General features: G+C 41.9%; 1 protein-coding gene across 1 annotated transcript in view; it reads right to left on the reverse strand.

The window, feature by feature from the left end:
* Positions 1 to 4509: 4509 nt before the first annotated feature.
* Positions 4510 to 14734, reverse strand: part of LOC148891807 (zinc finger protein 521-like) — a 177098-nt gene continuing 166873 nt past the window's right edge. Inside the window, exon 8 of the mRNA XM_089008424.1 lies at positions 4510 to 5672. Coding sequence (XP_088864550.1) covers positions 5643 to 5672 — 30 coding nt within the window. The 3' untranslated portion in view covers positions 4510 to 5642. The remainder of the gene's footprint in view (positions 5673 to 14734) is intronic.

Here is a 14734-nt window from a genome sequence, read left to right on the forward strand (position 1 = left end):
GTTTCAGTTTCAGAAGGTCCCGCCCCCTTGTTCATGACGTCACGCCAAGACGTCTTGCCTTGCTTGAGAATCAAAACAATGGCTTCAGATTCGGAGAAGATGCTTTCTTGTTACTCATCCAGTTATGAATATGATTCATATACCCGGTAGTTCTGAAGAGGAAAGCATAAATATTTGCAATCGATTAAAGAAGTCCTCCCATATCAATGCGAGCCATCAATGACACCAATGTAGCGCCCCAGAAAATGCATAAGATGGTGCCCAAGCTCCATTGGAAATGGGCTGTTTTGTCTGCTGGGAATTTGTGTCAGCGAGTGTCAAATAGTAGTCTTGGTGCAACACACAACGATTCACCATCGCATTTATTTATGTGTTTTCCTTCTAATTTCGCATGATGTCACGGAAGGTATCGTCACCAACTCATAAACAAGACTGAATATTCAGCGTGAGTCGTAAAACGTAAAATATAGCTATATGCGGTGGAATCTTTGTAAAATACGCTCAGTAGAAGTCATTTGAAGTGATTTTACAAATTATGGACACAACTTGTCTCGAGGCGTCAGTTGTCCTTTAATGCAGCGTAAGAAACCTTTGACTCTCTTCCTTCATCAGAAAGATAGTTATTTGCTAGGTTAATTGGGTCTGGAGTAATATGAAGTGCAAGTGGGGACGACTGCACAAAAGGCAAATTCTGCCCCCTTGTGGGAGGGATAAACATTGCCAGAGGTCTTACCAGCGCCTTATCGGCACTCCACCACAAGCAAAACCCAAACAAATTCGGGAATGGCGCTCCATGTCATATTTTCAATTCCCAAATAGGAATGCCAGTGAATGAGTTAAAGGACAACCGACGTCTCCGGACAAGTTGTGTCCATAATTTGTAAAATGGCTTCAAATGACTTCTACTGGTCGTATTTTAATAATATTCCACCGCATATAGCTATATTTTACGTTTTAAGACTCGCGCTGAACATTCAGGAAGTCTTGTTTTTGAGTTGGTGACGAGTCCTCACGTGACGTCACAAAAGGACCGCCTCCTGACCGTAAAAAAGACGCATTGTAGCGTCTTTCCATCACGTTAATGTATTTTGCTGTACTGTTTTTTTTTGAAACCCTTGTGCTACATCCAAAAGCCACCAGCAGAGGGAGTCCAAGCTCCATGCAAGGAATGTATCAGCCTGTGGAAACGGGCTGATTCATTCCTCACAGGAGCTGGTCGCCATTTTTCTGCCTCTTTTGTGGGCCGTTACATTGCAGTCCAGATGCCTCAAAATGACACGGAAGGACTTCTTTAATCGATGGCAAACATGTATGCTTTCCTCTTCAGAACTATTTGAATCATATTCATCACTGGATGTGTAACAAGAAAGCATATTATCCGAATCTGAAGCCATTGTTTGGATTTTGGACACAAGCAATGCAACACGTCTTGGTGTGACGTGACACGAATTCTGGGGCATGTTGTGATGTCACGGGACTTTGTGAAAATTGCCCAATTCGCACCTCAATTTTTTGCAGATTTTGTCCTTTTAAGTGTTACACTTTACGTCGCTAGTCATTTTTATTGGTGTTTTGCATTTGAATAGAAACCGCTGCCTCTCCAGCATATCATACTGCGTGTTTTGGGTACGTTTAGATGCTATGGGCGTGAAAACGTTTTGAGTGGGGTCTGATGTCAGTTGCACGGCTCGTCGTGGAAAAATTCGTCATGCACAAAAGTGACGTCGGTTGCCCTTTAACTTAATTAAATTTCAGTGAGCCATTCTGTTTTATATTTGCTTTTTTACTTTAATTTTAGCTATCTTATGCATGTTGTGATGTCACGAGAGGCTGTGTCCTGGAGGGCAAATACATCCCCCTAAGATGGCTCCACCCAGAGAGAGTCTTGGCCCCACCTGGTGGAAGGCAGCAATTAAACCCACACACCTGCAGCTGATCAGGGCTTGATTGGAAAGCAGGGCTCTTAAGGCAGAGAGCCTCTGAGTGTGGAGCTTGGGGAAAGACAAGCTCGATTGCTGTGCTCTGTGGAGAAGTTGATTGCTGCGTGGAACTCATTGCCAGTTGGGACCACACGACTGGACACTGGATTTGAACCTAGCTAAGGTGGCTAGGCTACATGACGAGGACGTCAAGAGGGGTGAGGCCTAGAGACTCTTGTAAAGAACTCAGTTTTACATCAGAAGAGACTTTATTTGGATTGAAGTAGCAGAAGAGACTTTATTTGGATTTAAGTACCAGAAGAGACTTTGTTTTGCTAAGTATTGGAAGAGACACTATTCAAACCTTTGTTGGTTGTGAATTCCCCCTGGAACCCTTGATTAAAACCTTTTGTTTGTATCCAAACCTGTCGTCCCTTGCACTTCCTGTCCCGTCCCGCTGAGAGCCAGCCTCTCATGTTATCACAACGTGTTTCGGTTCATTTGAAACATGCACATCAACATTGAATTGATATTGAAAATTGAAATTCAATATTCACTTTACCCTTTTTTAACACTAACTTTTTTGCCAAAGTTGAACAGAAGTACATGTAATTGTTCTTTTGTTGATTGTCGCCATTTTACAAATGTCATTTTTCCCCATTATTTTTTGGAACATAGTCTACACAATTTTGAATTCTTTTTTTGGACATAATCCTATACATTTTTAAGTCCTCTTATTGCAGCACATAATCCATTTTAGATCCACATAATTAACTTTGTTGCTGCTGTGCCAATGACCATTTTGTGTTTGGGAGCCTTTTACTTCGTCTTTATTTGGTTCACAGAGTTGAAGAAGAGGATAGAGTTGCTTGTTCTGTAGCCACAAGGGGACACAAGCCAGTGTCTTATTGTGCCGGTTCCAAGCCCAGATAAATACAGACAGTTGTGTCGGGAAGGGCATCCGACGTAAAAGCTTAGCCAAAACAAACATTCAAATCAAACCTCTGAAGATGGAGCACACTGATTAGCTGTGGCGACCCCTTGATGGGAAAAGCCGAAAGGAAAAGGGGATTCAGTCAGTGACTCATGCCTGTATACTAATTTGTTGTTCATAATTGAGACTCTAGATGCCATCACTTAGCACACATGGGTAACAGTGCTACTGCCCAATTTATTAATTCTACGTGCGGGCCAGACGTTATTGATTTGAGGACATTTGTCCCCCGGGCCGGACTTTGGATATCAGGGTCGCAAATCGTCTCCTAATTTTGGGGTTAGCAATTAAAAACAAAAGTTTTCAGTTTTAATCATTGAAATGAAAACAAACTAACACTTCAAATGTTTGTGTGTGGAATGAATAGATTCTTTTTTTTTTTTTTTGACTAGGACCTGATTTTATACATTATTTTCTATTTTTTTAAATAATTCTTTGGCTCTAGTTTTCATGTTTTTTTTCTCGTGTTAGATAGCATTTAATTGCACTGGTGTACCTATTGTACAGTGGCAGATGAGTGAAAGAGAAACATCATTTGTCATTGTAGCTTCAGAAGAGACAAGCTTTTGGTAAAAAAAAAAGTGTGATTGAAGGATCACCTCTGATGAATCGTCAGAGGTGACTGACAGATGTTGTCTGTTTCATCCCGTTCTGCAAATCAGTTTCTCGATCTCCTGCCGTCTTGGCGGTTCCCTAAATAGAGCGAAAATGAGGGTGTGTGTCTGTGTGAAATGGGACCGCATAGGGTGATGGGTAATGGAGTCATTAATAACGCGGACCTCCCTCAAAAAGCTCAGATGTTCGTTAGCCAGATACACAAGGGAGCGCCGGGAAAATATAAAGCAGTTTAATATCAGAAAAAAAGTGTTTTTTTTTAATGATTGCATTCATGCTGTCATAGGTCTTGTCTAATCGGTTAATTGCAAGTACATATATTTATAGACCATGTGCATGGTGAGCAACCTTGAGGGACCCCAAACTGTCAAAAATAATGTTCAAATGGGAAACCATTTCTGTCCCTTTCACTAATGTCTCCCGAGGGACAAATTATTGGACACCAGTGGATGTTTTTACACATTTTCCAGGACACAGAAGACACCTTTGTGTTTGAGGATTTTTATGCCACATCTAATGAGAAGTAGTACAAAAGCTCCATCAAGCGTTCTACTTTTATGACAGATAACAATGCTTAGGCGTTATATATTCAACAAAAATGTTTATTATTGCGGTTTCCACTGGTGTAGAATAGCAATTCAACACACTGTGTTTTTATTATTTTAACGTGAATGCAATTTTAATCGCAGAAATAACAGCGGCGGGCAGTGTGTTTCAGATCCAGCCTTTTGTGAGTAGCTCAGTGACTGACTCCACCCATTACTAACACCACTATGTGGCAAAATAAATGCTCGGTGTGTGGTTTTAAATAAGGGACAGAGGCATCTCAACTATTTGTGGATAAACATCTTTCATTGTATCAGCAACACAGAAACATACACACGCACATGCACACACGTACACACGCACACACACACACATATATATATATATATAGTGTGTGTGTGTTGTATTTCGATTAACCCTGTTAATAAATAAAAACAAACATTTTCTTCATACTTTTTAATATTTCCATCACATGTGCAACACAAAAAAAGAGCTCTGTTGAAATACAGAGCTCCATATTTGTACAATACCTTTGAGTAACATTGGCAATAACTGTCCTCTTGCTGCAGGGATATTTAGCTGGGGATTTCCTGTAAATGGCGTGCGAACAATTCTTGAGTCAAAATGTCAAAACATTGAAGTTTCATATAAAAGTGCATCTCAGGTTAAATGAATGCAAAACATTTAGCTGCAGCACGGGGCAATGAAACACTGCAAAGAATACAGGGGTGGGGAGGGGGCGATGTTGGCCACTCTCCAGGAGGGCCAGGGTCGAAGTAGAGTACATCCCCAATACAGGATGAAACTATTCTTCTTGTCAGAAGCACAGAATTTCAATTTATTGAATTGCTGAACAAAAACCTCAAGATAAGAAAACATAAAAAAAATCCAGTCATCTCCAGGCTTCAATGAGCAGTAAACATCAAGAATAAGAATGTACAAGTTAGGCCAATGGGCGACTTCCCCATGCTCTAGGAGCCACGTGGGAATTTTTTTCATGCCTTTGTTCAGCAATCGACCGCGGCCTAGAGGACCTCACCTTCCTCAAATGTGAGTCTCTGGGTTTGCATATGTCAGGATAATGTCCCGCTTTGCTTTTTAAGATGTTTCCTCCTTACCCTCATGATTGACGCGGGACGCGGATCATCATGCTGATGAACACTTTTCTGCCTTTTGAAGCCCATTTGAAGCTGATTGACATACCTTTTTTCATATTTTTACAGACCAACATGTTAAACTGTACATTGGCAAATACTGTATAAGATTGCAAGATAGTTGTAGTTAAGCAACAAATGAAGTCTTTGTACAAGCACTTTTTTTGGAAGTAAACAATGGCCAATGTCAGTTCGTGGCCCCCCACAAAGTCATCTGACGCGCACGCGTCTATTTTCCCCTTTTTTTGTTTTTCACTTTTTTCTCTCTCTTCCTCGCAATCTCGTCGCTTCCTCGCCACACAGCGGAATCTGTTAAGCGAGACAGCGAGTGGGACGCTGCACTGGCCATAATTGGCGCTTGGACTGTATTTTCTGCGTCACGTTCTCCGTTTGGACGTCGCCTGGGCCGGCAGGTTAGCTGGTGTGCTGAGTCAACGTGTGGTTCTGCAAGGACACATGAGGAAACATGTTTACTGGTTACTGCTGTTTCTGTACCCAATTAAACAGAGCTGCAGTCATATCCACAGTCAGGCAAAAGCTGACCATTTTAACTCATTTGCGAGTCACTCCCTACTACTTTATAGCATTTGGTGTTGTGCTTTAGCGCCGAGCAAATTTTGTTCTCCATTTTTTATTTTTAAATACACCAAATTAAATTATCTTTCGTTTTGTGTATTTCATAGTGAACTTTAACTTGGACTTTCTCAAAGTGATATTGTATTTTTTAACAACAGCTGAAGCTGTAACAAAGCGCTTAACATGGACAGCTATACAGGAAATATAGCGGTCACAAAGATGGTAGAAAGCATCAGGGAGTGAAACCAAGATCAAGTCAGAATCATCCTGAGTCAAATGCCAAAGAGTACAAGTGAGTTTTGAGGCAGGTTTTAAAGATGGGCAGTGAGGGGGCTTGCCGAATGTTTAGTGGCAATGTGTGGTCAGCAGACCCGAGGCATCAGGAAGGTGTGGAGACGTGGATGAGCTCGAAGAGGTAAGGAGGAGTGAGGCCATGGAAAGATTTGAAGACAAATAATAAGATCTTGAAAAGAAGAAAAGAAGAAAATGTATAGGGACCCAGTGAAGGGATGGTAGAGTAGGAGTTATGTGCTCCCTCTTACGAGTACTCGTCAAGAGGCGAGCAGAAGCATTCTGGACCAGCTGGAGACGCTTCATGGAGGATTGGCTGACTCCAAAATAAAGCGGTAATCCAGCCGAGATGTGAGAAAGGCATGAATTACTGTTTCAAGGCGCTCATGAGAAAGAAGAGGTTTCATTTTAGCCAGCTGCCTAAAATGAAAGAAGCTGGATTGAACAACAACACCAATTTGTCAAGTTTAAAGGGCAACCGACGTCACTTTTTTCTTTTTTAACTGACATCAGAAAAACGTTACTGGAGAAACATTTTGAGAATATGAACAAATCTGAGGTCTAGAAGCCTCTAAAAATAGATTAGATTAGAAAATTAATTTTTGGTGAAGTGTATCCAGTTGGTCCAAAATGCTGTCGGCACTGACTGTTCTTGTTTCCTGGTGTCCACCATACATATCATACATTCTTTTAGTTGACTGTTTTCACTTTGTTTTATTGTTGTTATTTTGTGTTTTAATTTCAGTGCTGACCTCAAGAACTATAATTTAAATTTTCCTCATAATAGCACTGATAATCCCGCATGTACTTGTTGTCCCCTATGAGCGCGCTGACGAACAAACAACATGCATACATAAACGCAGTCATAAACGCAACACAAATATGTCAATCTTTTTGTAGATATCGCAGTCTACAGCGACATGCCATGCTTCGATTACCTTGACATTTCAACATCATCACCATCAAGCTTTCATGATCCCCATTCCAATTAACTTTCCTGAGTCAGACATGCGCGCTCGCAGATCGATACCCTCTGGATGCCGAGATTAAGCTTGCCTAAACCCGCTTCGGACACCAAAGCACAACAGCTCTGACAGATACCCCCACCCACCCACCGCCACCACCATGCTGAAAAATATTACATCCCAATCAAAGGCTGTGGCCATGGAAACAAATCCATAACGAGGCAATGGCACAACGGACGGAATATTGGCCTTGGAGTCTTGTTTATTTAACCCGGGCTGCCATCTAATCAATATCTGCACTGATAGGGGTAAAAAGACAAAAACACGGCACACGCGTGCACACACACACACACACACACACACACACACACACACACACACACACACACACACACACACACACACACACACACACACACACACACACACACAGCGGATCAGTGGAGAGTGGCTGTAGTGGGGCAGCTGTGCCAGGTTCTCTAAAGGGAGCCTGGACCAGGGTGTGTGTAACTGGTGTCCCCGGTGGGCAAAATCCAGGTCATCTTTTGAAGTGACTGCTAATCCCTTTAATGCAAACTACATGCCCCACTTGCTGCGCTCACTTTAAAACACGGCCTTGGACTCATGTTGACTGGCATGGACTTAAACACACCTGTCTAACACACACACACACACACACACACACACACACACACACACACACACACACGCACACACGCACACGCACACACACACAGTTGACAAGTAGGTTCATCATTATTGTACACAAGTATTCACACTCACCGGCCGCTTTATTGGGGATGCCTACATAATGTTTTGAAAGAAAGACAACAATCATCATAAGTTTTGATTTATAATGCACTGCATCATACTGACAAATGTTTGTCATACTTGGTTGCCGGATAGAAGTCATTTCAATAATTGTCTGAGTTGTGGTGAATATGTTGAAGTGCAATTGAATTCATAGTAGGTTTAGAAACAGTATTAAAATCATACTCAGTGGAGTTACATTACAATTGTGTTTTTTTTGTAGTACCCAAAATGAGAATTTTTTTTACATTGTCCACCAAAACGAAGCACTCCTGTCATTGGAGACATAATTAACTAATTCACTGCCAGATATGTGCAAAAATGTGTCCACTCCAGTGCTAGGGTTTTTGTCACTCGAATTCCAGGACTCCTAGGACTACATAAACATTCAATGCAGTGTAAGAAACCTTAGACTCTCTTCTTTCATCAGAAAAAAAACTGACTTTCCTAAATTATATGGGTCTGGAGTTATATGAACTTGAAATGTCATTGTCCAAAATACAATGCAATACATACATATTGGTGTATATAGGGGCTTTAACAACAGCTAAAGCTGGAACAAAACACTAACATGGAAAAAAGGAAAATGGTGCCCCCTTGAGGAAGGGAAAAAACATTGGCATAGGTCTGGCCAGCGCTTTCCTAGCATCCAAGCAAGAAACCACAAAACCGAAATAATTCAGGAATCAGAATGGTGCTCTACGTCATATTTTCAATTCCTGAATAAATTTGTGAATGGCAGTGAGTGAGTAAAAAAAATGTGCTTTTGTATGGGATGCAGTTGTGGAAGTGTACCTATTAAAGTGAGTTATGGTGACTTTTTGGAAAAATGCAGCAAATACCAACAAAATAGTACTGCTACAATGCTAACAAAAACAATGACAGGACCTCGGCACCCTCGTTTTCATGGTTAAGCCGAACCAAGCTTTGATGCCACGTGTCCCTGACTCATATCAAACGGCAAAAGTAAAAAAAAAAAGTCACAAATTAGCATCCCCCATCTGTCGAGTATTCATATTAGTCCTCAATTATTTTTTCCCAGACTGGCCAACTTACTGTTTAATTTTTTTCCCGTGGCTTCTGAGGGAGGTCCACCCAATTGCATTTTGATTCTTGAAACTTGATTTTGTATGTGTGTATGTGCAGAAATGTCTGAGATTTTGAGCACTTTGATTCAGAATGACGTTTCCGGCTGGTGCTCGGGCACTAATAATGCTTTCTGCATGTATTTCATCGCAAGAAAAAGGTGTGACTATTTTGGAGGTGGTATTGGGCATCACCCCCCTTCCACGCTGTCATTCCACAACCCTTTTGGGCATCACCGGTGAGTGACGATTAACCCCCGTTGCAACGCTTTCCCTCCCTCTTTAGCCTTCCGTCTACCTCCAGATGAAGCGTTTAAACACCTCCACGGCTTTCTCTTCAGCTGCGGCGATTACCCCCGACAGGTGAGGTAATAAGCACTTTGATGGGGGGAGCAAGGAGAGTGACCCTCCATCCCCCCGCCTTCCGCCCAACCCCTCCCTCACTCATTTTTCTCAAAAAGAAGACTCCGGACTGACTTCTGGGATTGCTTTCTTGCAGAAATAAAGCTCCTTTAAGTGAGTCTGGGAGGAAACTCCCCTTGGGACGCTCCCACAAGCCGCATACCCCTTCCGCCTTCCCTTTTCCCCGCCCCTCCCGTGAAGACATCCTTGGTGTTGCCGCGGAGGGACAGGAAGGCGGCAACCTTATTAATGAATGCGGCCTATTACCCGGCAGCCTGACTCCTCGACTTCTCCCAGAAGCCCCCGTAGTACGTGACTTCAAATGGCAGGATATTGACACGGAAAGCAAAGCGGTTCAGGCTGCACGTGTATGTGTGCCCGTTTGGTGTGCGGAGGGGAGAGAAACCGACAGAACATTTGCGCGTGCACCTGGGTCTGCGTGTGCGCGGACCCCAAAGGAACACAGCTCCTTGGATATAATGTAGGGCTCGTAACAGCTATTAGAGGGGAAAATAACCCCTCTGGGGAACAGCTCCTACCCCCACCACCATCACTACTGCACATCCCAGCTCATGGGCGCACACATCGCATTCCTACCTTTCCCTCACTGGTTCCCTCACAGAGGGCTTTCTCAAGGACGGTGTTAAAAGACTTCAGTGGCAACCGTGTAGACTAAAGGGAAATATGGGAGGGGGGGATGACGGGTGTTGTTGAAAGACTGCAAATGAAAACGATACCGTCATCTCGGCAGACGCTCAACTAGGCAGAGTTGCAATCGTGAGTGGCGGAGAGCTACCGTTGACTTTTTTTTCTCTGAGAGCTCAACATGAGTTCAAGCACGTGGCAGCAAAATAGAATGGAGCAAAAAAAATATCCAGGAAGGATGTCACTAATGGTGTCAAACCAGAATGACTGCAATTTAGGATTAGATGGCCTCCATTAAGCCTTTTAGCGCTCATCTCAACGCCCTCCTTTGATGGTGTCTTACTCCCCCGGAAGCCGAACCGTTCCCTGCAAACCTTAATCTCCTCCTCCACACTTTCAACCACCTGCTGGAAGTTTGCTCTCTCTCACACATACACACACAGCAGTCAGGATGAAATGACATTTTGCTTGTATCACTGACGCGCTTCGCCACGGCATCGAGATGGGCAGTGCCAACTTCTTGTTCTCTGCATTCCCCGGGCGGGTGTTGCTGTTCAACCCCCTACTTTCATGTGATTTCATCACCCACAGCAATCTCCGCCAGGGCAAGAAGAGGAGGAGGGAGAACACCCTGCAGCATGCAAACAGGTGCAACGAGTCGTTTGGAATTGAAGGCTGCGGCTGGAAGGAGAAAGTTGGAAGGAAGAAGCCGGCCAGCCGGGGAGTTGATTTACGATCACTCTTTACATGGTAGCCTGGTGCCGCGGCCTCCGCTGAGAGCATCCGGTCTCCGGTGAGGCAAGCGAGGTGAGCGGCTTGCATCAGCGCAGCAGAGGAAAGACCCGGACCGACTTTTCTCCTCGCTTTTATCTCAGCGAGCCGCATTAGACACGAGCTCTTGTTGTAGGACATCACAGAGAGAGAAGATGTCGGGCTTAATCACGGCTCTAACAATGTTTGATTCACATCATGTTAATACCTGCAAAGCAGCCCGAGTCTGTGTTCTTCCTTGCTCTTTTGCAGCATGTTACTTCAAAGCCACACTTTAGCCTGTCGTTAGAACGCTTCGAAATACAATACCCAACTGACATGAATGGGTCCTTGAACCAGTTTTTTTCATGGCAACTGTGTTGTTGTGCGGCCTTAAATTGTTGTTGACGGGCTGTCGTATGCCGAAATGTGGTGGTAGAGCAAAGTGGGAGGGGCGTGATGGCTTTTGGTGGCTGTGTTGGCCGTGATTGGGTTTCGGTTGCACTTCAAATACTTTTGATGGTCAACAGACAAAAATTGCCGGAAGACCGTTTTTACTTCCTCTAGATCAGAGGTGTCCGGACGTTTTTAAAAGGGGGCTCAAATTTGGTGTGTTAAAAATATAAGAGGGGTCAACCGTGGCGGACGTTCTTTACATATAATTTTAATTTCAGCTGTCTTAAGCATGTGCTTTGCTTCACTTGAACCACGCATATCAAAATGTAATTGACATTAGAAATTTAAATTTAATATTCACTTAACTTCCTTTTTTTAACACTTCATTTAACTTTTCTGGAATAGTTGAAGAGAAGGATTTGTTCTTTTGTTGATTGTCGCCATTTCAGAAAAAAATAAACAGGTAGAAAATCACCATTTTAGAAAATTGGGGGCTCATTCAGTCAATTACTCATATACAAATTTGAATAAGAATCAGAAATCATTCCGTCAATGGATGCTACAGCTGCATGTTTGCTTTCCACATTTAGCTTGTAGTAGACATGCACATTCCATCATGACGCCCCTGATCCACTGCTGACATGGATGCTTTGATCCTCTCCTCTTTCATCAGAATCAGAAAACCTTTATTCGTCCCACAATGGGGGCATTTGCATCTCGAACTGCATCATGTCATGTCATGTTTTGTTTTTCGACTTCTTTCTTTCGTTTCCTTTCATAACTTATTATTATTATTATTATTATTATTATTATTATTATTAATAATAATAATAATAATAATAATAATAAGAATAATAAGAATAATAAGAATAATAAGAATAAGAATAAATGTCATTTATAAGCGCCTTTCAAAACTCTCAAGGTCACTTTTCAGTCACAGGATAAGTTTTTCCGTGGGTGAGCAGTGGCTAAATTTCTCCACTGTGAGACGAACATATATATATATATATATATATATATATATATATATATATATATATATATATATATATATATATATATATATATATATATATATATATATATATATATATATATATATAATAGATTTGTAATCTATTAATAAGTTTGACTGACCTCTGTAACTGTTTTGTTGACATACCGTTCAGCGCTGCACCGTCGAAGCAGCGTCTAGCACCGAATGCATAACGTAACTCCAGCCTCTACTGTAGCGCTTTATAATCCGGTGTGCCGTGTATATGGAAAAAGTTGTCATATAAGTCGTTAATTGAAGGTGCACCTTATAATGCATATATATATATATATATATATATATATATATATATATATATATATATATATATATATATATATATATATATATATATAAAACATGTGTTCGCCTTCTGCATCCATCGCTCGCACGCAGTTATCAGTTAGCAGTCAGTTTTGACTGCTCTGTTGACGCCGCGTTGTATATATCCCAGCATGCACCGCACACTACTTCTTCTACAGGGGGAAATGGAATCTCGGCTGCTCACCGTAGTCACAAGACCTGTCGCGGCTCAATATTGATCCATATATACGCCGCACCGGATTATAAGGCGCATGGTCAGCTTTTGAAAAAAATCGAAGGGTTTTAGGTGCGCCTTATAGTGCGGAAAATACGGTACAGCCAATCCAATCCAAAGCCTTTAACAATCCCACAATGGGGAAATTTGTAATCTACAGCAGCAAATTTGAAAGAGGGAGGTGAAAAGATAAAAACAAAGTATTTTCAGCATAATAGAAATGTGAGCCCCTTCTTATTTGCTATGGTGATGGACAGGCTGACAGACGATGTTAGACAAGAACCTCCTTGAACCATGATGTTTGCAGATGACATTGTGATCTGTTCGTCTGTGTAAGCTCTCAGTCGTACAGGAGTGGTCCATCGATGAGAAGGTTTCTTCAGCCGTCATCTGTACAAAAGTGAAGGGTTCGGACGTTTCGCCTCCTATCCAAGAGGCTTCGTCAGCGAACTAAAGTCTGACTGGTCGTATCGGCCCCATTTATATATCCCTAATGTTCAGACATGGTGGCGCCGGACACAGCTATGATAGGTCCCTACTCTCAGGTTGGGGGGGGGCAGAGGACCCCTCCCTGTGGCCCCACTGATTGTTCCTACATTCCTGACTAACGACTGGCCTATTAAATTCTAAATTTGCGAATTAGGAGACTTAACATAGAGATAAAAAACAAACAGTCAGAAATAGAAACTTATTATCAGCGATTACAAACTAATCTTACCCACAAAATCTATCAGGAAGTGTGTGAATTTACTAAATCCGGTTATATGAGGCACCACAGCAAAACCAAAGAGAGACAAAAGGGTAAATTTCAAAAATTACTTGTACTGAAACAATCTCAGCTACTGGTAAACACGCGAAAAATTAGGAATGAACAGTTTGCTAGGGAGAATTGGATCAAAAATTTGTCAGACAGAGATCTCTCAGAGACAGAAAAGGCGGTACATACCAAAGGTTTAAATTTCTCAGTGACTCCTAAATCTATACCTACAATAGATTATATCACAGCTACTGAATCGGCTATTAAAAATAACAAACTTTCCTATGCAGAGGCAGATGATCTACGCATTAAAATATCAGCTCTTCTCAGTAGTGCCAAACTTCCTCCGTCCAACATAACATTAGAAGAGAGAAAGGCGTTAACTACTCTACAAAAAGACAAAAATATTACTATTTTGCCAGCAGACAAGGGCAGATGCACAGTGCTTCTCAACACATTGGATTATGAAGACAAAATAAATAGGTGAATCAGTGATTCTAACACGTATGAGCAACTAAAAAGGGACGCTTCCAATAGATACAAGAAAGAAATGATTGACTGTCTCCAAAAGTTAGAGAAAGGAAAACATATAGACAAACAGATGTATTTTAGATTATACCCGGGAGAGGCCACGCCATGTATCTATGGCCTGCCAAAAATACATAAAGAAGGGTTCCCCCTCAGACCCATTGTTTGTAGCATTGACTCCTCTACATACAATGTAGCCAAATATTTAAAACTATTTTAGCTCCGTTGGTTGGTAACACAGAATATCACGTAGAGAACACCACAGGGTTTGTAGAGAGGATCAAAGACCTCATATTGGAACCTGAGGAAACTTTGGCATCATACGATGTGACTTCTCTCTTTACATCTGTCCCAACCCCAGCAGCAGTCTCAGTGGTGAGGACGAGGCTGCTGGCGGATGTTTCTCTGCATGAAAGAACCAAACTTAAACCGGATCACATCTACCAATTATTAGAAATCTGCCTTAATACTACGTATTTTCAATTTCGGGAAAAATTTTATAAACAAATTCATGGTTGTGCTATGGGCTCACCAGTTTCACCCATAGTGGTTAATCTTTACATGGAAGAGATGGAGAAACAGGCCCTCACATCCTTCCCAGGGACAAAACCTAGACACTGGTTTAGATATGTGGACGATACCTTTGTCATAATTAAGAAACAAGAAATTCAATCCTTCACAGATCACCTCAACTCTGTAGACTTCAACATTAAATTTACTCGTGAGGACA

Source organism: Hippocampus bargibanti, linkage group LG11 (genome assembly GCF_051943395.1).
Source record: "Hippocampus bargibanti isolate YZ-2025 linkage group LG11, ASM5194339v1, whole genome shotgun sequence".
NCBI lineage: Eukaryota > Metazoa > Chordata > Actinopteri > Syngnathiformes > Syngnathidae > Hippocampus > Hippocampus bargibanti.